Here is a 23,654-nt window from a genome sequence, read left to right as displayed (position 1 = left end):
AAAACTTGATTTAAAAACATCGTCTCATTCATCTCAGGTTTAATTGGGTGGAAGGTAAAGGGCCTGGCCTGTCTAGCAGACCAGGTCCCCCTTTCCAAGAAAAAGGAGTCGGGCGATGATGGCGTCGTTTGCGTGAATAAGCAGATGGACGGGAGGGCGGGTCGGAGGGTGCGGGAAGAACTGGAAGGGGCTCTGTGTCAGGAGGAGGGAAAGGGAAATTCATACCGGAGCCGCCGCAACTAGGCATCAACTGAACTGATGACATTCAAGTAAAACTGACAGTGTTTACAATGAAAAAGCAACAATGCCCGCACTCTGCACTCCCAACAAAATCCCCAAAGCAGGATCAAATGATGAGGCAGCAAAGCAGAGCACCGGTTTTTAAGGTCCGAGGACTGCAGCTGCCCACGTGGGCGCTTGCCCGCACCAGACACTGCATTGGGGTCTCAGAAGGCCCCAGGGTAGACAGGATTTAAGAACAAGTAATGGGGTTTTGTGAACCGCTCACCTGGCAGGTTATTCCTTAGGCCACCTTAGCACGGAACAGCGAGTGTGCGTGTGGGGCGGCGCACTCACCCACAGACATGGGGCAGGCGGCACGTGTGGGTTTGCTGAAGGCCCCCAGCGGGCCCTGAGGCACCACGTTAGAGGACGGGCCTGTCGCGGGTGCAGCGACCCCCTGCTGTGTGGCTGTGGGTAGTGTCAAGAGGGTCCGACACCCAGCTCTAAAGGGTTTTTGCCTGCATGGATGGGGTCAGAGCAGTGTGGTCAACGCAGCACCAGTGGGAAGTCCCACGAAAAATTGTTAGAATTAAATAGAATTGGGTTTAAGCCCTAGAAGCTTTCCAGTAGAGCTCTTTGGATTATAGAACCTATATGTTTGTATGTATGTATATATGTGTATGTATATATATGTGTGTGTGTATATGTGTTTTTGTATATGTGTGTGTATATATGTGTGTGTATGCATGTGTATGTGTGTGTGCATGTATATAATTGTGTGTGTGTGTGTGTATATATATATATAGTTGGTTTGAATTTGTTGTGTACGTTAAATGGCAAATTTTAAAGATTTAGGAAAGTTAAATTATTTGTGAATATGCTAAATGTTTTGCTTAGCATAACATTACACATCTATTAATTAAAAATGTTCTCGTACTCCTCACAGGGCGATTACTGAGAGCCAATCAGATCAGTTTCAACTGGGACAGGCTTGCCAGCTGGATCAACCTCACGGAGCAGTGGCCATACCGAACTTCATGGCTCATATTGTATTTGGAAGAGACTGAAGGCATTCCAGACCAGATGACGTTGAAAACCATCTACGAAAGGTAATTTGACCTCTGTATTTGACTTTATTTTAGATCGAGTTAACTTTTCAGAAAAAAGTGAATGCATGTAAAGCATAATGAATGCAAAATATTATGTATAAAATGGACCCTCCAATTTAATGAATGATTCTAATCCCATTTCCTTTAGGAGTTGTATTAGCACAATTGTATATCCCGCCATATAACACCTCAGCTTCCTTCCAGTGTAACCTATGTGACAAGGTGTCTAATTAGCAGTCCTGTTGGCTTTATGTCTCTGTATATATGAAATGCAATGCTGGACACATTATCACGTGTTTCCGTTTTTTATTCTAAGTGCCTTCATAGAATATTGAGGAGGTTGCACTTTCCAGGTCGTCAGTGCGAATATTTTCTCAGCTTCATATCTGAGGGTTGTGGAGCTGTGAAGACTGACTGGAAAACATTCTCTGCATTAAATAATAAGGGATTTCATTGTCCTTTTATATTCAGTCATTTGAAGTCCTTTTAAAATTTCTACTGATGAAATTGATTACATTTTTGTTGAAAGACATGCAGTTAAGGTTCTGTGACATGTCAAATACGTAAAGCTTTGAGAGTTACCGATTTATTGTCAAAATCAGAACTAAAATTATAAATCCTTTTTGTTTATCAGAACACTTAATACCTTCAACATTTTCAGTTGCTGCTCTAAATAAACTGTCTTAGAAAAAATATAACACAGCCTGGCCGGCGTGGCTCAGTGGTCGTGCATCATCCCAGGCACCAGAAAGTCACGGGTTTGATTCAGGTCGGGCACATGCCCGGTTGCGGGCTTGATCCCCAGCGGGGGTGTGCGGGGGGCATGCAGGGAGGGGTCAGCGGTTGATGCCGATGTTTCTCTCTCGTCAGTGTCCCTGTCCTTTTCCTCTCTTCCTCCTAAAAAGTCAATAAAACATAAAATATGTGTATATAACACAGAGGAACTATGTAAACAGTTTTATAAAACTCAGTAAAATTGGAACTACTATTTTGAACGTGTAAGTGGACTATAACCCTAAAGAAATCACTTAGTGCCGAGCTCACACTGAAGATTTCAGACAGTTCTCCTTTCCTTAGAGGGCTGCCAGCTCGTGGTCCCCGTGTTTCAGTCCTCACTGCTCATGTTCCTGTTCTGTTTCGTGTTTTCATGTGGGTGACTGGCTCTGGAATCACAGGGACAGTGTAGGATTGGTCTGCAAGTTTGAGCTCTGCTCAGTTTTGCTGTGTGATTTTTGCTCAACTAAATGGGTCGTTTGAACCAAGTGTGGCGTCCAGTGCATGGCAGTGACGCGTGATGCCATAGGCCGCTAGCCACGTGGCGCTGAATTGCACCTGCCCTTTGATGTTTCAGAAATCTTATGAGAGGTGTTTGGCGTGTAGTAAAATATTGTTTTATTTCATGAATAAATATTTTCATCATTACACAGTGATGAACGTTTGCCAGATGAGCACAGGTATCATCAAACAGTTAAAGTAACTTTTATTTATTTTATATATCTTTATTGATTTCAGAGAGAGGAAAGGAGAGGGAGGGAGAGAGCTAGAAACATCAGTGATGAGAGAGTCATTGATCGGCCGCAGCCCGCAACCCGGGCATGTGCCCTGACCGGGAATCGAACCCTGATCGCCTAGATCCTAGGTCGATGCTTAACCGCTAAGCCACGCCCGGCCAGGCTAAAGTAACTTTTAAAAGTATTAACTTAATAACAATTCACACTCATATAATGGGATTCATTCTTCACATGGTATTTTATATAAAGCCTTAATTAGACAGTCCTTCACACCTCATTTTATTCCTGAGAAATTATTTTGATGTAAATAAAAATCTGTCAGAGAAAAGGGTAAGCCTTTATTTGGGAACTCTGAACTGGAGTTTTAGATTCATTTTAGAACAATATCCGATCATCGGATATTGTTCTTAGAGGAATGTATCTGCTGTCACGAAATTTGGAAACATGGGAAGGAGGGTGGGTCTGTCCGGGCCCCTGTCTGAGGAGGGCAGGCGGGGTGCTGAGCAGGAGCCTGGCCACCTCCGGCGGATGTGCGGTGCTTCCTCGGCCCGTTCTGTGGGGCGCCTCCGCGGTGCCCCCGGATCCCTGTGAAGCCCCAGAGGAGAGGAGAGGAGGTGCCCGGGGCTCGGGTTATCGGCGGGGAGGGCGTGGCTCAGAGTTTCAGGACCTTCGTGGGTCCCGTCTCCTTGGGCACAGAGCTCTTCCCGCCAGCTCCTTTTGCTGTCAGCAGTGAGGTGGTTGCTTAGTAGGGACTGTTGACCCCACTCACACTCAGGACATCGAAGCCCAGGGAACCCAAGTCATGTCTTCTTGGAGGTACATTGAGGTGATGAGACTTTGTTTTGCCATTTCCTTAACCCGTCAGTTTAGACCTCAGCCCTTGGTGGCTTGCTGTTTATGAATGGGTGGGATTCACGGTGATTTTGAGACGCCTTTTTTTTTTTTTAGAAATAGATATGTCTGATAGGCCTACAAAGACTTCTAAAGATTGTTTGTAGATACTCTAAGGAAGAGAAGATGACAGTGTAGTAAGAATCTTTGAGATTCATGAAAAACTTGACTCAAAATAAAGTTAAGATGATTTGACTGAAAAATGATGGGAAGACAGTTTCCACCCGCATTTTGAAAAATCATATATATTAGAACATGCTGGACAAAGACTGATGCCTGTTTCTAGTTAACCATAGCTGGTTCTTTGATGCTATTGTTTGTCGTTTGAATAATAAAAAGTTTTATTTACAGCAGACAAAAAGCAGCAGCATATAATTGATATTCATTTATTTTATTAAAGAAATCTGATTTGGTAAAAACAATCAGAAAATAGTGTTTTTAACGCTAGTAGTAAACTTTTTTTAATCCATAAAAAACCTCATTTACTTTTATAGCAATTTGATGACACAGCTGCTCGCTTTATTCGGCTGAAAAGGAAGATGTTGGTTCTTGGTGTTTGGTAAAATTGCTTTGTTAAATTATTTTCTAAATTGTTCAACTTTTAGCAAATGACATTTGATACTAACACTGGAAAGCAATTTCAGCTAATTAAGTAGATCCCTCTATAAACCATTGGAACATTAAGATGACATACTGTTCATTCAAGATTATTTTAATTGGTACAATTATTGTAATTTTCTTGCAATTATGTGTTGAGCTAAAAGCTTTTGTCTAGATCATTTGAGGGTGTGTGTTTTTTTTGTTAACATACATTTAGTAAGAAGAAAGGGAGTAAAATAAAAACTAGATAAAGATTTTCTGTCTACTTTTTATTACAGCGTTTTAGACAACCACTGAAATATTGTAGTTATAAAACTTTATTTCTGGTATTTTCCAGTAAGCATTTTAAGCAATGGTAGGTACCTGGCTTATAACATTTATATTAAATTCACTATCTTTAAATTATTCAAGTAGTGCTATTTCTGTACTTTAGGACATTTTTTATAATAAAACATTATATCATGACATTTCTTCCTGATATTCAGCCATAGTTTTCATCAGCTAAATTTGATCGCTTCTCAGCATCTCGCGCCCCTCTTAGCTCTCATGAACCGCCTTCCCATTTCCTTTGTGTTCTGGGCAGTATTCGTGGGCCCCCAGCCCCGTAATGTGGCCCAGGTTATGCATGAGCTTCTTTCTTTGCACATGGACCTAAGTTATGACTTTGAGTAGCGTGAACAGCCGGACGCTAGTTAGTACAGGTTTGTGAAGGAGTCATCTCCTTTGTAGGTCAGAGTCTATTCTTTGTGCTGATGATTTTTCTTCTTAATTTAGGTTTTGAGATACTATAAATATTTACTCCAAACACTGTTTCAGGCATGCTGTCTTGGTGTTTTTTATATATAGTTTAGAATCTCAATGCAGTCTGTCTTCTTGCGGCGATGTGACTTCTCTGCGGGTGTTCATAGTATTGTCATCCAGCATCCGTTAAATTACTATCTTGTGTGTAATTACTGGTTCCATCTTTATTCCTGAAACACACTGGCCCTTAATGTATTTGTAACGTAAATACTTTATTCAGGGGCTCAATGTTTTATCAGTATCTTTATCTTTTTATAAAGATGGCCTGATTTTTGCAAAATCATGAGCTAATTCTCCATATAGGAGAGGAAACTAAGCAGGGTTTGTTGGAAAAAAAGAAAATATGACCTAAAAGAGAAATCACAAATTCATCTGGATAGACGTAAAGGACATTCATAGACTTGTCAGGTTTAATGAGAAGATTGAGCCTTCAAGCCTTGAACAGATACCTGTAATCAGATGCAATGTTGACCATTAAAATATGCATTTTTTGGTTGTGGAAATTAATGGGAAAATCCAGGTTCCTAAAGATAAATAAAGGTGAAGGGCAGAATTTTAATTTTATTTTGAATTATAGATGTCTTATTTTCCCTCCCTGGACCCCCCCCCCCCCCCCCGCCCCAGCCTTCACCAGCCTCTTGTCTGTGTCCATGGGTTACATGGATCCAGCACGCTCTTCCCACCCCTGGTGGGGCGCGAGGGAGAGGTGGTTGCCGTGGCGATAGGAATGATGGGTGTGGAGCGCAGCGGGGAGTTGCTTGTAGAGTAATATTGAACTTGATTTATGAGGAGTGTACATGGAGATGATGGTCAGTGCATATCAGCTTGGGCTCTAAGGATAAAGAAACAACTGGGCGGAGTTCCGTGCACAGAATCAGGTTTGTCTGGGGTTCCGAGCTTCCTAGCAAGGCCCCAGCCCCTCCTGCACCTTCTCCCTCCTTTCCCGCCTTTCTGCTCGGCCCTTGTCTCTGGCCCATGCTCCCCTCTCCCGCCCTTCCCTGGTCTCATCGTAAATGCCACTGACTCGGGAAGCCTTTGTGCCCAGGGTACCCTGTTCTCCAAAGTTTTACTGGATGTGTTCATCATATACTGGTGTCTTTCTTCATGGCACTTACCATACTTACCCTTTTATAAATATTTGCATGCTGTTTCTTTAACACTTGTTTCCTGAACCAGGCTATTAACCTTGTGGACTGTAACTTCCATAAACCTTGCTGAATTCTTTGTTTCTAGACATGCTTAACATAGAGCATTCGGTAGTGGATATGTCTGAAAGAATAAAGAAATACAATGATATCCTGGCCCGTGCTCAGTGGGTTGTAGAGTCATCCGTACATCAAAAGGTTGCGGGCTCAGTCCCCGGTCAGGGCATATATGGGAGGCAACCGATCAGTGTTTCTCTCTCTCCCTTCCTCCCTCTCTAAAATCAATACAAACACTTGAGTGAAGATGAAATAAAATTTAAAAACAGAAATATGATGACGTTTGCATTGAGAAAGCCTGGGTTGGGGGAAGGTGGTGAATGAGAAGCTCCATTTTATTTTGAGAAGACTATCCACATAGACACTTGTTCTTTGACTCTAAATGTGGTAAACGGTTTCCTTTGTAATTATACATGTGCACCCTGGGTCAGGCGCATAGCACATTTTCAGTACCCGGAGGTGGAATGGAGACGTTTCCCCCTTGCATCAGGTGATACTGAAACCAGTATTTTCGTGTGCATTTCCCTGTAGCCTTTGGCTCCATGGCATTCTTAAGGTTTCTTGCATTCACCATCCTTTCTCTAACACCGTTGTTTGGAGTTGCTTCCTATCCGCACACTTTTAGACAGGCCCTCTCACTCCAGTTTCTGCTTAAAGGCCGTTGTCAGTATTGATTAAAAGGCTGAGTGACTTAGTTGGACTCCATTTGTGTTATGTTAAACATTTTGATTGTGTTCATTAAACAAATATTTATATAGTTTATTATGGCTGTGCAGGTGCTAATAAGAGCATCAGCTACTATTGCTTTTGCCCCAGTACGTGCATACATGGATCCCACTCTACCTAGACTGTTTCACGAGCCTGGGAGTAGAGAACGATCACTAAGGTCACACAGCTGGAACTGCCAGAGTGTCCCAGGCTGTTTCTGAAGCAGGAGATGGCCTGTGACCACACGGCTGGGCACATGGTCCGCGACGTTAGACATGCAGGCCTACACTACTTTTATTTTCAGTTCCAGATACATCTTACTCATTTTCAGAAAGATAGTTGGAATCATTTATTATGTATCAGTGGAAATGCTATAGCATATAGAATTTTTTTCCAGAGGATTGAATATATATATTTAAAAAATGCAAACCTCTTAGCAACGTATGTAAAACCCCAAGTAAATGCTGTATTCAGTTCTGAGTGTGTCTGGTAACTGACTAGGTTTTGTGTGGAAAGCTTAAAAACCCAGTTGTGATATTTTGCACTGAAACAGCTGGAGCATCTGCTTGTTCCAGCCTTTATGCCATTTTTATGGGTGCCAAGTGCCTGTAATTCTTTCCTAGGTAGCTTTTCAATAGCTTTTCTTTTGCTTTTAATAGGGTAAAACTGATTTTTAAAATATATTCTCATTTAAACTTGTCGTGGTGCCATTTTTATATTTTATGCTAATGTAGAACAAAGAAAGAATTTTAAATGTTCCAAAGCATGAAAAAGTCAAGTGTATTAAACTAAGGCTCTTTGAAAACAGAAATAGCAAAGTCAGTTTCTCTAATATATATATTTTAATATGTAAAAACCCATCACCCTTGAAGATTTATAGCTTATTTTTAGTACAGTAAGAGTATCATGTATGTTTACATTAAAAAATAAGTCTGATTATGGAAGGATTCAGATTTACCAAACATAAACTGTCCTTCAGAGATCAGGTAGACATTGATTTTTCCCTGAACTTATTTTTTTCAACAGAGGTTTGTGATCTCAGAATTTCAAGTCAGAGTATTTTTAGATTCTTCACAATATGAGAATAAACAAAAGTAACGTACAACAAAAATGCAAGCTAATAACAAAAAGCTACCAGTGGAAAGGCTGGGTGAGGCGCTTTCTTGATGTGAAGGCTCGAAATCCACAAGGGGGCAGCGCTTCACTGGAGGTGGCTCCGGCGGCCAAGAGAGACTTAGTGCATTTGCTCTCCCCTTTTCACAGCAGGAAACACTGAGCTTAATGAATGTTTTAAACTCTTAAGTTCAGCTTCCAACTCTTTTTTTTGGAAATGGCTTCACAGGACATTTGCAAGCACTGAGAATCATGATTGCAGGCAAATGAGTAGTCAGTCGTCTGACCCTACAGCATGGTTTTTAAGTTTAATAGCACCCTTGTCTCCTAAAATTCTTCTAAACGGACTTTTGGGAAAAGGGATGAATATTGAAAAAAGGAGATTTTTTAAAAATCTTAACAAATCTGTATTTACATTTAAAAATGTTAAATCCTAAACCTTGTAGAATTTGGTTTCTGTACTTATTAAACATCAAATCTTTACGATGGCTCGCGTAATAACGGTTTTGTTTTAGTCTGAGACACATTCACAGTCAGGCCTTGAATTCAGCGCCTTCATTCTCTAGGTGTGTTATTCAGTTTCATTGCAAAACATTTACTTTCTATGTATGATTAATGTAAACTTTAAAAGATTGCTTAAGGCAACAATAATGAACATTTATTTTTGCTCAGTAGCACCTTATGATACTGTCAGTGCTTCCCAAGTAGCTATGGAAATTGGCTCTCGCTACTTTCACTGGGATATTTTTAAATAAAATACCGTAGTATAAACTCTTGATATGAGTTATTTAGCTTCCCTTAGCCTCCTCGCTGAAGTCCTCTGTTTCTGCAGCCTGAAATGATTGTCATCTGAACTGCTCTGAGTACTAGTGTGGCAGCAACTGGGTAGGCTTCACGCTGTAGTTGACTGTGGTTCAGGCTCTTCCCCGCTGGAAACCTTTTCAAATTAAATCTTATGCAGAATCCCAATAAATAAAGAGAATGAATATAAATGAATTGATTCAAGTTGTAGCATTTCCTAATAAATTCAGGAGAAAAATGAGCTGTTCTGAGAATGTTAAAATGGAAGCGTGTGTGTGATTTGCAGTCCTGCATTGGTTTAGCATCTGTTTCTCTCCGTAGGTTTGGTGATAGAGTATCTAGAAAATTCTGAATCCCAACTAGATGCAAATACGCCCAGTTTCTAAACTTGCTCTGCTGGGGTAGGAGGTGTTCAGTTCACCTGATCCAGAAACCTGAAAGGTTAATTGGGGATTTTGCCTCATAGGAGAATCCCCAATATAACCTTAGAGATACTCCCATTTCTTTTTTTCTTTTTAATATGTCTTTATTGATTTCAGAGAGAGGAAATGAGAGGGAGAGAGAGAAACATCAATGATGAGAGAGTCATCGATCGGCAGCCTCCTGCAATCCCCCGACTGGGGATCGAGCCCCCAACCCGGGCATGTGCCCTGACTGGGAATCGAACCCCAATCGCCTGGATCCTAGGTCAATGCTCAACCGCTGAGCCACGCCTGGCCGGTCTCCCATTTCTTATAGTTAGTTGAAGTGTTGGGTCTGCTTCTCCACATGGTCCTGTCACCTGGGTCACTAATTATTGTGCAGTTGTTTTTCTAACTGGTTATTACGGTCTGCGCTCTGGCATTTAGGGTGGGGGGTAGACTTGCTCGCGTAATTTTGTGAACAGAAGAGTGTTGGTCTGGATTAAAAGAAAAGCAATAAAGGGATTTACATATGCACATGAAGATGGAGGGGAGACTTTATTTCTAAGTCTGCAAAGAAACTGACACAGAACCAGGCGACCTGGTAACACAGGCTTACGTGTTGGTCTTCAGTGCCTAAAAATTTAGTATGTAACAGGTTCTATTTTATTATATGTATATTTTTTACTTTTCAATTACATTTGACATTCATTGTTATTTTATATTAGTTTCAGGTGCACAGCATGGTGGTTAGACATTTATATAATTTATAAAATGGTCCCCTGCAGTAAGTCTAATACCTACCTGGCACCACACATAGTTCCTATTATATTAGTGACTATAATCCCTATGCTGTACTTTACATTCCCAGGACTGTTTGTAAAAAGTTAGCTCTGCTAGTGATTTCTGTGGCAACTTGGACAAGTACTCTCATGGTTTGCGTTATTTAACCCTAATTAGACCATCATCAAACACAAAGTCAAACACGTTAAATGCTCGAAATCAGAAACAAACCCGGAGGTGTGGTGCAATTAGATACTCAGTGTGCATCTGCTGCTTTTGGTGTTGCTCCTGGACGGGATGCCTGCAAATGTGACATTGCTTTGTAGACTGTGAGAGTGGGGATTAGTGAGGACACTGACACGTGCACACCGTGGCCTGGAGGGTCAGCTCCGCCCACCAAACGCAGAAGCCTCTTTGTCTCCTCTTCTCGGTTCTTGCCCCTCCAGGGCTGTTCTGCGGGCCCCACAGCCTTCCGCATGCGGGCAGCCTTACCTTTTATAACTTTATTACTTAGTAGCTTCAGCTGCAGCAAGTAAAGTGTCTCTCTTTCTGACCCCGGGGCTTATGTTCTTTCCAACTTAGTGTGGAAGGTGACTCATGGAATCGTTATCAAGGTACTTTTTATAAGAACTTAGGGGTGATTAAAACTGATGGGATGCAGCAGAGACAGCACTCAGAGGGAAACTTATGACTAAATACCTACAGTAGAGAAGAAGTGTCTTAATAACCAAACCCTACACCTTTGAAGAACTAGGGAAAGAAGAGCAAATTAAAAAATTCCAAAGCTAGCAGAAGGAAGGAATTAACAAAGATTAGAGCAGAGGTAAATAAAATAGAGAACAGAATAACAATAATGAAAATCGGTGAAACCAAAGGGGGTTTCTTTGCAAAGTTAAGCAAAGTTGACAAAACTTATTAAACTGTCAAAAAGAGAAAGCCACAAATCACTAAAGTCAGAAACTGTGGACATTACCATCATCTTACAGAAATAAAAAAGATTGCAAGAGAATACTCGAGGAGTACAGAAAAGGTATCCGACAAGCTCAGCACCCTTCCATGGTCAAGACACTCAGGAACCAGGGCTGGACGGGACCTACAGCTGCTGTCATCCCCAAGGCGAAAGACTTAAGTGTCCCCCCAAAGACAGGGACAAGACAGGGGTACCTTGTCTTCCTTGAATGAGTTCCCCAAAATTCAAAAATTGAAACCCCACCCCCATGGTGATGGTGTTGGAGGTGGGGAGGTTTAGACAAGGTCTTGGGTTGGAGTCCTCATGATGAACTTCGTCCTCGTGGAAAGGAGTGAGCGCAAACGGCACACTAGGAAGGGGTCTCGTCAGACCCTGACCAGCTGGCTCCCTGATGTCGAACATCCAGACTCCCCAGAACTGGAGAAGGAGCTGTTGCTTGCGCCACCGGGCCTGGTCTCTTGTTGCAGCAGCCCAGGTTGCCTAGGACACCCGCTTTCACCACTGCTTTTCCGTGTTCCACTGGAAGTCCCAGCCAGCGCAGTTAGGTAGGAAACGAATAAAAGGACCCAGTGTGGAAAAGACAAAGTAAACCATCTTTAGTAGAGAGCGACGCGGCCCTGCACATGGAACCCCAGAGCCCACAGGCAACATTTAACCAGCATGGTCAGACATTTGTACACTGCACACCGCAGGTTGGTAAGGTAAAGATCGGAGTGAGTGGAATGGTTTCCTGTGCTCGTGGATGGGAAGACTAAGCAGTAGGATGTCACTGTCACCCATAGTGTCCTGCAGGTTCAGAGCAGTCCCTGTAGAATTCCAATAGCCTTTTTTTGCAGAAGCAGAAACCCGATCTTCAAGTTCATGTAAATTGCAAGGGACCCCAAAACAACCTCAAAAAAGAATAAATTGGAGAACTCTCACATTGAGTTACTGCAGAGCCACGGCACTCAAAGCGTCGTGCAGGGCAAGAGGACATAGGCCAGCGGGGGAGGCGTGGGAGTCGGGGTAACCCGTGCGTCTGCAGCTGGTGGAGCGCTGACGGTGCAAGTCCATTGGGGGGGATAGTCCCTTCAACAGATGTGCTGGGGCAGCTGGGCCTCCACATGCGAGAGGGTGGAGCTGGGCCCGTTTCACATCACACACAAAGATGACCTGAGCAGGGCCACCCTGCGCTTTCCCAAGCACAAGGTTGGTTCTACGTGAGACAGAATCGAAGTGGAGATTATTTTAGGGGGACAGAGTTATCGGGAACAATACACTTTCTTGTGTAGTTTATTAACTCTACAAATATTTATTAGGCAAAAGTAATAAGACAGTATTCTGCTCTGGGCACTGGAGAGACAGCGGTGAACAAAACCACGCTTGTTCCCAGCTCTAATGGAATGAATGGAATTTGCCATCTAGAGGGGGAGATAGACATTAATGAAATAATCCTGCTAATGAGTGTAGCACTCCAGTGGTGCTGTGCCGTTGCCGGAAAGCATGGGTGCTGTGAGGGCTTCACTAGGGAGGACCACCCGGTCTCAGGGAGGACTTCCTGCAGGGGGCGGGGTGGAGCTGAACTGGAGGGTGCGCAGGGGTTAACCGGGTTAACGCAGGGGGGCGGCGCAGTTAGCTCCTGGCTAGAGTCTGGTTGTCTTTCCACAGATAGTAGTGGACTTAACAAGGATGGTGTTTATCTTTTGTTCCTGACCCTCCGGTAACAGTGCTGAGTGGCTGTTTTCTGCCTGTCGCATCTGTCTCCCAGGCCTCAGAAGGGCTCTGTGCAGAGTAGTGACAACCGGGCATTACTGATAGGAAGTGTCTAAAAGTCCACTAGGAGTTAAGTTCACTTCAAGGTACTAAAATGCTGAGGCGGTTAAGAGTTTTCGTGTAAAATTTTAAAGAAAATTTATCTTAATTCTTAACCTCTCATGATTAAATGATGACATTATTAGGCAGCTACTTTTAGATAAAGCCTGATAAATAATGCTATCTCCATAAATTATGCTCTTAGAACCTGTTTATATTTGGACTTAAAATAGATTTTTTTCCATGTAATTTAAAACCTCATTTTGAATGGAAGTAATATGAATGGCTCATCTAATTCCTGCCATGGGGTTAATATGGACGTTCCATAACCACTGTCATTTATAATCAAAATGCTTTTACCTTGCCCCGGTGTTGGCACTAATAGTGCTGCTGGTTGGTAGCATGGGAAGAAGCTGCTTCTAGACTTACCGGGAGCCTGTGGATGCCCGGGCTTTACAAAGCCTTCTGTGGACCCTTTTAAGTGCTGGCAGCTTCAGCTCACATGATTCATATGCTGGTAGTTTAAATTCACCCTCAATTGAAGAGTGAAGTTGCTTAAGTTCTTTAAATGCTAATCTTTGGAAATGTATCTGAAAAAAAATAAAGGCACATATGATTTCGGTGGCCCACGGCCAAAAGATTATCATTTACATAAATGCTCTCAGTGGAAGAGTTTCCTGTATGGAGCTCGAGCGAGGGCTGGACGCTCAGTCTGGACAGCAGCAGCCACCCGCTGGCTTGGGAACGGCCGCGTTGTCCCCACCCAGACACTGCTCACACTTAGGCTGACCAGGCCAGTGTTAGAATTCAGTGCACTTGTTCCATGTGACTGACTTGTCAGCTGTACGCTCATCTACGTCTCTCCAGCTGCTCTTCTGAGCACTTGGTGTTAAGCTCCTGAAATAGACACACTAATTTACTGTGTAAGTGCTGAGTTTTGGCCACTTCTGCACATGATCCTGTGCGGCCATTCTCCAAGTTCTCCACTTTGTTTTAAGTGTACTTAAGCAGCTTGAACGCCTTTTTATTCAGAGGCCGCCCCATTTCAGAGGGCTTTCCTACCCTTGGCGTATGCCTGAGTCCCTAACTGGGACTTCCTGAAATTTACCAAGACAGCATCGTATCCTTGGATGCTCAGAGTACCCTGGTCTTGTCTTGTTTGCTAATGTTCTCTGGATTTTCCCTTTTAGCTTTTAATATTTGGCTACTAACCAAATATTGGGTTGTAACAGTAAAGTGCTAATCCCAAAGAAATAACATAACTATAACTAATATTAGAGTAGGATCCCATTTCACTTTTTGAAGGGCTTGAAAACTTACTGCTCTGAAACTGTGCTCAGTACAATCTGACAGGTAATATTCTCGACTAATTGGGAGCTGAGTGTTTCGAAGATATGTCCAAATTCACAGTGAGTCTTAAACAGCGGTGTGAGCTGTAACTGGCGTACGATAAGCTGCCCTGTTAAAACGGTGCAGTTCCACGGTTTTCATGTATGTGTGTATTTACCCCGAAGTCGTCACCACCGTCAGGAGCGTGGGCATGGCTGTCACTTACTGAGTTCCTCCTGTTCCTTGGGAATCCCTTCCTGTCTCCTTTCTCCCACCTGCACCCCCGACTTCACAGGGAGCCCCTTTGCTTTCCGTCATTGTGACGGTTTTTTCTAGTTTTGTGTCACGGAGACAGTCAGCTGTCCCTCCTTATTGGCGGTGTTCTTCCCCCCGTGCAGTTTACTGTGGAATTCATACTGATGCGAGTGTAAATAAGTTTACCCCTTTTTTGCCGAGTGCTTTTCCATCCCATGGATGTGCCATGGTTGTTATCTCTTCCCCTGCCGGTGGACGTGGCCACCTTGTTTTCTCTTTTGCCTCCTTGTCTCCTAAGCCGTCTTTCTTGTTTTTTCTCTCGTTTTTTATCTCTCTCTGATGCATTTTTATTTATCACCTCAGGTTGGCACGTGGCCTCGACGCGGTAGGTCGGACCATATGGAATTGTCAGGATTGACCATTTAGACCTATAAAGATGGCAGTTTTATATAGTTTGTCAAACAAGTGTTTACTAAGTATTTTTAAATGACTATTACTTTTTATAATTAAGATCTCTGCCTGATACAAAATTGTTTACATATGTAAACTCAACTATGCAAAAATTCTGCATAATAAACATTTTAATATGTGAACACTAGGTGACACACTGTATTATTAGTAGTTACTGTGTCCGCTTAGTGAAATTATGTTTTCCCCTCTACTTTTCTGTATTCCGCTGCCTCATAAATATGCTTGTGTAGTAAGTACATACTTCCTTTACAATAGAAAATAAACCTTTTTAAAATAGATTAAACCTGTGTTAACTTTCTAGTTTGTGTAATTTACTAAAAATTATTCTTTAGTTCTTCTTTTCTTTGCAAAGGCAAGACCCACGGCACACGGTAATAAGCTTGGATTTTAGAGCCAGCCAGGTTCTCTTTCCAGGTCTGTGGCTCTGGCGGCTGGCTGTTCAAGTGTCTGGGAGCCGCTGTCCTCATCGGAAGGGGCCGCTCCCTCCTCGTGCCGACAGGTGGTCGGTCACTCAGTCGTGCGGCACCTGGTGCATGTTTCCTCCTCTGCCCAAGTCCTGCCTCTGGTCAAAGGCAACATAATTCTGACCTCACTTGTTACTTTACTAATTTTGTAACTATACCACCTGTTTTTTTTCTTTAAAAATTTTTAATGACAGCAAAGTATATAACGTATTCTTTATTTTTATAAATAACAAATTTTAAGTTATATGTAGAATTTGTCTTTGTAATAGTGACATTAATGACCTTTCCCATTTCTTTCTTGTTGAAGAATATCTAAGAATATTCCAACAACGAAAGACGTGGAGCCACTGCTTGAAATTGATGGAGATATAAGAAACTTTGAAGTGTTTTTATCTTCACGGACCCCAGTTCTCGTGGCTCGAGATGTGAAAACCTTCCTGCCGTGCACTGTAAACCTGGACCCCAAGCTGCGGGAGATTATTGCAGGTGGGGATTAGTGTAAATTTAATTTTTCTTCTCTGGAGCTCTCAAAGATTTTCCTAATTTTAACTTAGCTACATAAGTTTCTCCTGCTCCATGAAGCCAAGAAATATTGACAAGGCTCTATACAGGGGACTAGTGATCGAGGGTCTCGACGTTGCGAATGTGAAGAAAATGCTGTTTGTTAAACTCACTTGTTATATTTCCCACCCGCACACCTGAGTCCTTACTTAGGAATTAGATTCCTTTTCACATTTAGTCACCACTGTAAGATACCAGTCCATTGTGCTTTTTCTGTCCCCAGCCTTCCCTTCCAAATGGGGATCTTGACCCAGAGAGGGAAGGACATCTTCGTATCACTTTTAAATTTTAACCTGAGTTTGTGGACTGGAACTTGAGGGTAGTGATGGGGAGTTTTGCGAATAAGTTGTTTTGAGGCACCACTGGGTCCACATGCACACACAGCCGTCATGGGAACGCACTGTGTTGTGTGACACTGGCCCTGCTGGCCCGCCTTTGAGTTCCCAGGAACTATGAGGAGAGCCTGGGACTCCCACATTCTCTCTCTAAATCCGGCTCTAGGGCTGATGTTCAGAGGTGGATGCGGCACATATTTGCCAGCCCACAGCTTCAGCTGGCATTGTGTTCATTAACACCTGGCAGGTGTGAGTTATGGTAGCTGCTAACACTTTATGAACCGTACAGATTGTTAGAGCAGCACAAACCAATGCCGTACAGAATCAGGGAGAAATGAATGGTTCTGGTGACTGAAGGGAGGAACCCAGATGCTGACGACCTTTCAAATGGTGAGAGAAGCACTTATGCAAAGCAGCCGGGCTCCTCTCACTGGACTCAGTCGTCAGGAGTCCCATCCCCTCCTTTCATCCAGTCGGGACGGATCCCTGGCAGGAGTGACGACTCCTCTCTCTACCTGGTAACTAAAGGCAGTGGTAATGGGACTGATTACTAATGTCCTGTTTTCTCTTGCCTTCTGGGGCATCATTTCATCTTTCAGATGTTCGTGCTGCAAGAGACCAGATCAACATAGGAGGACTTGCGTATCCCCCACTTCCTTTACATGAAGCTCCCCCGAGGCCCCCATCCGGCTACAGCCAGGCTCCGTCTGTGTGCTCCTCTTCTACGTCCTTCAATGGGCCCTTCGCGGGCGGGGTTGTGTCCCCCCAGCCTCACAGCAGCTACTACAGTGGCATGACAGGGCCCCAGCACCCCTTCTACAACCGGGTAAGGAGTGTTCCGGGGCAGTGTCAGGCGTTTCCTGCTTAGGGATTCTGTTATTACTTACAAACTGTGCTTTAGCTTGAAAATAGGGAAAAAGTTAAATTTGAATTTAATTCTATGATATTTTAAAAATCAAAAAAATTTTGAATCCTAGTGGGTTCTAGATATCAGTTGAATCTGAGTACTAGTGATGCTTTTTTTAAAATTTATTATCTTGATAAGAAAGTGACACTCCAGTGCTTCAGAGGGATCTGCATGTCTATTTGTTGATAAACAAAAGTTTGATTTGTTACATCTTGTATAATAATTTATATTGGCATTTAAAATGATAAACATAAATTTCTGCAGTTCAGTAAACCTATAATTAGTATGTAGCATAGCTTTTAAATGTGAGATAACAATGGAAAGTAGTGCTTGTGGGACTCAGATGTTATTGCCAAATAACAGCCCTGTAGCCCAGTTCTAGAGTCCTATTTCACATCACCTCTGGTCACGTGTAATTGCTGACTTAGTGTGAGTGTGGCAGTTTTCTGCTTGAAAAGATGGAAGCACAGGTAACATCAGGGCATTTGGACTGTGTCAGGTTCAGCAGGCCCAGGCTGCCCAGCCCTCACCGCAGCGGTCAGTAACCCAGGATTTCCTGTCAGGGAGGAGAGCGCAAGCCCTAGTCCCAGTTCGGGGCCTGACTTCGGCCCGTTGCAGTTCCTTATTTTTGTTGTCTCCCTCTTTAGTCTAATTGGAGAAAACAAGGGCTGGTATTCTCGAAGCCAGGTGCATGCCAACCTCGACTCCACGTGAGAGAGGAAGAGAGTTTAGAACCAGTGTGGCAAAGAAGGAATCCAGAATTTAAATTAAGTTTTCGGTTTTGAAAGAGGTTGGCCATGTCATTAATTAGTGGCACCACCTCAGAGCCCTCAGAGTGTGGTGCCGTCTTCCACCCAGACGAGGGATGGGCCGGAGCATTGCACTTTACAGTGTGTTCCAGCCGTCCCTTCAACGTGGGTCGGCAACGTGAGATGCAGACCTTATTTACCAGTCCTAAAACCCGCTGTAATTAATTAAAATGACTCCATTGGTCATTAGATGGCAGTTGAACTTTGGAGACTGTGAAGTTTGTTTTTTAAAAATTACCAAACCACCTAGGCTGAGACCTTGTGTTCACTAATTTTACATGAATAACAATCATGTGGTACTTTAATCACATTTTGTTATTTTTAAACATTTAAAATTTTCTCATATTTTTAGGTCTAGTAATTTTTTGTTCTAGTTATTTGAAAGTAAAAGCAAAGTAATGTTCCTCCAATGGCAGGAGTGGAAAAGGTGTTGCTTCGGTGTAATGAGCCTGGGGAGTTTTAATCTTTGCATTGAGCCCATATAATCTGATAGCTCCTGTTAATAAGAAGCTTGTTACAAGTAAATGCTATAGTTATAAATCTTACCCAGACAATGGGCTCCCCGTTTGAAAATACGCTTGCTTATTTAGAGACAGTGTAATCTAGGAACTTAGCGTAGCAGATACTCCTGGAGTCCATGGGAGGCTGTTTTCACATATCGAGACTTTTTTGGTCGTAAGGCTAATCTTTTTATTGTAAAGAATAGTTTTCTATTAAGATTCCATTCTACCTTTTTAAAAAAGAGATTTGTTAATATTTATAAATCACTTAAAACCTGGCACATGGTAATTAGCCCAAAAATTGTTAAAGAGAAACCCTTGTGTCAAATTATAAGGGGTAAAACTTTGCTTAGAAAAGAAAGCTTTTAGTAAACCAATATATTAAATACTGCATCATGTTTGGGTTCAATATCTTACAGGATATGAGAAAGCTTTTTTGTTTTTTTTTTGTCACTCGCATTACACTCTGGAGCTGTATTTTGTTGGTTAGTTTCGTTTGCTGAATCTCATTACACTTTGATTCTGTAATTGTTTACCCCGTCTTTTGTTGCATGTTTTTTCCATAGCCATTCTTTGCCCCATACCTTTACTCGCCAAGGTATTACCCTGGCGGTTCCCAACATCTCATCTCACGTCCACCAGTAAAATCGAATTTGCCCAGAGATCAAAGCAATGGCCTAGTAAGTATAAAAAAGGGTAACTAAAGTATTAACTGAATAAGAAACATCTAGAACATTAGCGTTTGCTCGTTTCCTTTCTGTAGTAAAAGAATGCAACTTATTTTATAAACAGCTTTAGGAAACATAAGCTATTACTAAAATAAAGTGTATTTTGTTTTCATTTCTGTCTATACCTATGGAAGGAGGTGGCTGGCAGCCTCAGCGCATACGTGTTGAGATGTTTATAGCCAGCGTTTGTTACCAGACGTTTAACACCAGGCTTTACATCTGCTGATTTCTAATATCTTTTTAAAGGACATGCACATATGGTATCTGTATATATGTTAGCCCTATTATATAAAAATGATCTGTTGAAAGAACATTTTTAAGCTAATGACAGAAATTAAATAGGACAAAGAAATTATTCAGATGTACTATTGAATCTAATCCAGAACAGCACGTCTATGCCTAACATATTGGGTGTCCTGATAATCAAGTTTGCTTAATAATGAACAAAAAGAAAGTCCTCGTTAATATACTTTTATAAATCAGGAGGCAAAAGATATAGGACTTAACCTTCTATGTAAATTTTAACGTGTCGCTAAAGGAGAAACCTCACCCCTCCAGGTTTCGGTGTTTATGTTGTTATTTTCACATCATGTTCATTCATCATCCGGTGTGGCTCACCCCTCGCCTTTCACACACTCTTGTTCTGTGTTGTTAGGAGGTTATCAAGGAGGACGCTGCTGAGGGGCTCCCTTCACCCACAGCCTCCTCGAGGGTAACGCGTGGTCTGTGGTGTGGCTCCAGCACCGCTCGCTTCTGCCGCAGTAACGCCCGGCTGTGGCGGCAGCAGTCACTAACCGCCTCTGTGGTGGCAGCCGTGCCAAGTAGCTGGCTACTAATCACTGTGTCCGTGGATTAATTAAGAGGCTACTGTGCACCCTTGATTCCTCCTGCTTTTCCCTTTTCAGACGTGGGATGGGGTTCTTAATTGTCCAGTAAGGAAGGAGGCCTCTGGAGCGGCCAGTGGGTGGTGGTTGCTCCTTGGTGGTGAGCTCTCTTTCACCACTGCCTGGTTTCCTTACGCCTGCGTTTAGTTAGAATATATTTCATAATAGTTCTATACCCTGGAGACTACAAGACGTGTGAGCTAGATGGTGGACACCAGAAATGGGTCTTTGTGACACACTCCTCTCTAGGTGTCCACGGCTTCTGAGCCTGAGTGTAAATGGGGTGCTGTCTTCTCACCTGCATATTTATTACACTGAAGTTTCCAGGAAAACACAGAGCTAGGTCAGCATGTGAAGGGGACTATTTAACTCCCTTTCCCCCAACACCTTGAAGTGGGTTTAAACAAAAACAAGCAAATGTGTGTAGGAAGTCGCTTTGTACATTTATCATTTGAGACTTTATACTTAACAAGAAATACGTTTAATGTGTGAGCCTTAAAATCTTCCTTTCCTTCTGCTGGTTTACTTACAGACTGTTATGCTCATGCAGACATGCTCACTTTAGTCTGAAGCTCTGCTGAACTGTCCATAGCAGCTGGGCCTAATGTGATAGAGCATGACATCCTGCATCTGTCCATGATGTTTTCACTTAAACATGCACATTGTCTTAAACAGACAATTTTAAAAAGTTTATTAACTTTAATTTTGAATTAATGTCAGTAAGAGAGAGAAAGAGAACCATCTTGGTGTTTTCATTGAGGGGTGGATGATTCTTTTTAAATCATTAACATTTTAGCTCAAGCGTTGGAGTGACATCAATTATCCTCGAGTGAGAGACGCAGGAAACACTGATCACTCCACGTGGGTGCTGGTGGGGTCTCCCAGTCCCTTACTTTGCGCAGGAGTGACTGTCAGCTCAGTCAGCCTTTCACACAGACCCACGTGCTCAGTGCTGTTCTCGGAGCTACACTCCTCAGCAAACCGAAGGTCAGGTGCTGGGGAGAGTGGCTGCGCAGGACACAGACAAGCAGGGATAGCGGCTGTCCCCGTGCGTGAGGATGTGGGCAGACACGCACAGTTAACACGTGTCTGCAGTTTCTTCCAGGGCCTGTGAGGGAGAACTGAAGGTTTGAAATGAGTTTCTGGGGAAGGAAACTAACGCAGCTCCTGAGTGTGTTCAGAAAGAAGCCCAGTAGCACAGAGATGTTCTGAACACACGAGTGCCTCTGTTGAGAGAAATAACCTTGCAGTTGGCTAAGATGATTTGTGACCTGCTTACTGAATAACAGATACTCACCGAGCTCCCTTTGCTTTTGAGACATTAATAATGGCAGTAGCCTGCGAAGTTTGTTTTGTAGAAGATAGTAAAGTAGACACTTAGCTTACAGCTCAATGAAAAGCAGTGGTGGAAATGTGGGGAGGTGTCTGTCTGTGGGACATCGTCTGGGATCTTTACGGATGAACCGGCAGGACTGTTAATGTGAAAGTTATTAGCCTCATGGCTCACGGGGCTCCCAGTCCTGTAGGAGGAAACTCTGGGTGCTCCCGGCATAGCAGGGCTGCTGATTGAGCCCAGCTCTGCTCATCCAGCTTCCCTTACACGGGACACTTGATGACAAGAACTGCTTGGGGATAAGGCAGGAGCCACACAGTTTCTGACAAATTATCATTACAGACAAACACCAAAAAAGCCAGACCGTAAAGAGTTAACCAACTAGAATCTCTTTAGCATAGATGGTCCCATCTTTTTTTACCACGAGGCAGTTCTGACAAACCTTATAAGGTGATCCTTATGAAAGCAGTTGGGTTTTCTCATCACACTGAGGGACACTGTGATGATTGTATCTTGTGAAGGCCAGCCAAGGACTTAGCAGATGAATTACAGACATGTCCACGTGTTTCACAGAGGTGGGTTGTAAAATACAGGCCTCCATGCTAGCTTTCCCCCATAATTTCATAGTAGAGAAAATATATGCCAAATCTTATAAAACTGGGAAAAATAACACTGGACCCAAGATATGCTCCCTAGAGTATGAGAGCTGGGAAGGACCCGTGTTTCTCAGACTTGTAGGGCAGAGAAGCCTTTTAGAAGTGAGATCTTAGTTAGGATCCAGCTTATAAAACCAGGAAAAAAAGAACTCTGGCCCCTGCTGTGGACTTGCCTCACCCCTGAGCACCCCCTGAGAACCGAGCACCATGGCCAAGTCCTGCCCCACGGCAGAGAGGGACACTCGGAATGTGGTCTGTGAGTCAGCTGTCACACCAGAGGGGAGCACCAGAGGTGGGGAGACCCACGTGGCCACTCTCAGCCCATCCCCACTGCCACACCGCCTTTCCCGCTCCTGCCTACACTGGCTGTGACTCAGTCATGTAGTTGGTCTTTCACGTTAAACGGACCCTGCTGATGAGCTTTGCTTGGACAAACCCTTCACCTCTCTGATGCCCAGCTTCCTCGCCTGGAAACAGCAAGCCTGCCACCCAGTCTCATTTAAGGATAACTCGGCCTTATGTACTTTGAATACTTCACAGTTATTATTGTTACCAACCCAAAGGCCAAGTTCTTTGCGCGGAGCAAAAGACTCAGAAACTAAAACTACTTCATGTTTACAAGGCTTTGTCTTGATGCAAATGCTCTGGTCAGGTTAGATGAGCTCAGCCTGTTTTCTGCTGGTGCTTTTCTGGCCACAAAGGTGTCAGTAGGTTTGTTTCCTTAGAACTTAGGAGGACTTCTTGGTTATCCGTGTGCTCCAAATACTTTGAAATGTGAAATCTTTCCGGGGGACTTTTACTTGGTGCTTTATTTCAGTCCAGCTCTACCTGGGAGGTGGTGGCCTTCAGATGGTTCTCTGACCAGGACAGGGAGGACCCCTCTGGAGGGCCTGTCTCCACCTGGCCCCTCAGTGGTCTTTGTTAGGGTCTTTCAGAGTGGCTCTTATGAGTACTGTGGTCCATCTTTACGTAACATCTCCTGCTGATGGTGGCAGCTGGGTTTCATGGAGAAGCCTTTTCCACCGGAAGGACTGATAGAGCGTTTCCTTACCCTTCTGTCCTTGCGCGGTTTAGCCGTGTGTACTCCAGTGCCGTGCGGTGGTCACGGGTCCGCAGGGCACTGAGTGTTACCAGGCTCTTTTCTGGGGCAGGGGCGGGGGCAGCAGCGAGTGGCACCCATGGAGTCCTGCCCTCCCAGAGTCCGCTGGTGGGAGGCTGCCGGGCAGCGGCTGTTGGGACACTACGACACTTTCTTGAGCTCAGCCAGCTTCGTCTAGATCCCTTCTCTGGCTCATTGGAAACGCAAGGGAGTGGCTAAGGAGCACGGGGTGATGGTGAAGACTCCAGAATGGCAGAGGCCCTGTTAGAACAGGGTCCCTCCCGCTGCCACGTGCTGCTGCTTTTACTTCCAGGCCTCGATGGAAGTTACTGCGTCAGTGAAGGGATGGGAAGGAACGGCCCAGTCAGTGGCCAAGTGAAAGGTAAAAAAAGATGGGACTCAACGTAGGTCGTTTTTATT

General features: G+C 43.5%; 1 protein-coding gene across 3 annotated transcripts in view; it reads left to right on the top strand.

The window, feature by feature from the left end:
• Nucleotides 1-23,654, top strand: part of KIDINS220 (kinase D interacting substrate 220) — a 66,627-nt gene that overhangs the window by 31,105 nt on the left and 11,868 nt on the right. For all 3 annotated transcript variants that reach the window (XM_087823320.1, XM_087823319.1, XM_016199172.2), the window contains exons 22-25: nucleotides 1,169-1,331; nucleotides 15,730-15,908; nucleotides 16,918-17,144; nucleotides 19,101-19,214. In XM_087823320.1, the coding sequence (XP_087679446.1) occupies nucleotides 1,169-1,331; nucleotides 15,730-15,908; nucleotides 16,918-17,144; nucleotides 19,101-19,214 (683 nt within the window). The remainder of the gene's footprint in view (nucleotides 1-1,168; nucleotides 1,332-15,729; nucleotides 15,909-16,917; nucleotides 17,145-19,100; nucleotides 19,215-23,654) is intronic.

The sequence above is a fragment of the Miniopterus natalensis genome, chromosome 13, assembly GCF_054644295.1.
Source record: "Miniopterus natalensis isolate mMinNat1 chromosome 13, mMinNat1.hap1, whole genome shotgun sequence".
Taxonomy (NCBI): domain Eukaryota; kingdom Metazoa; phylum Chordata; class Mammalia; order Chiroptera; family Miniopteridae; genus Miniopterus; species Miniopterus natalensis.
Note: the sequence above shows the minus strand (reverse complement) of the source record. Positions and strands in the feature narration are given on the sequence as shown.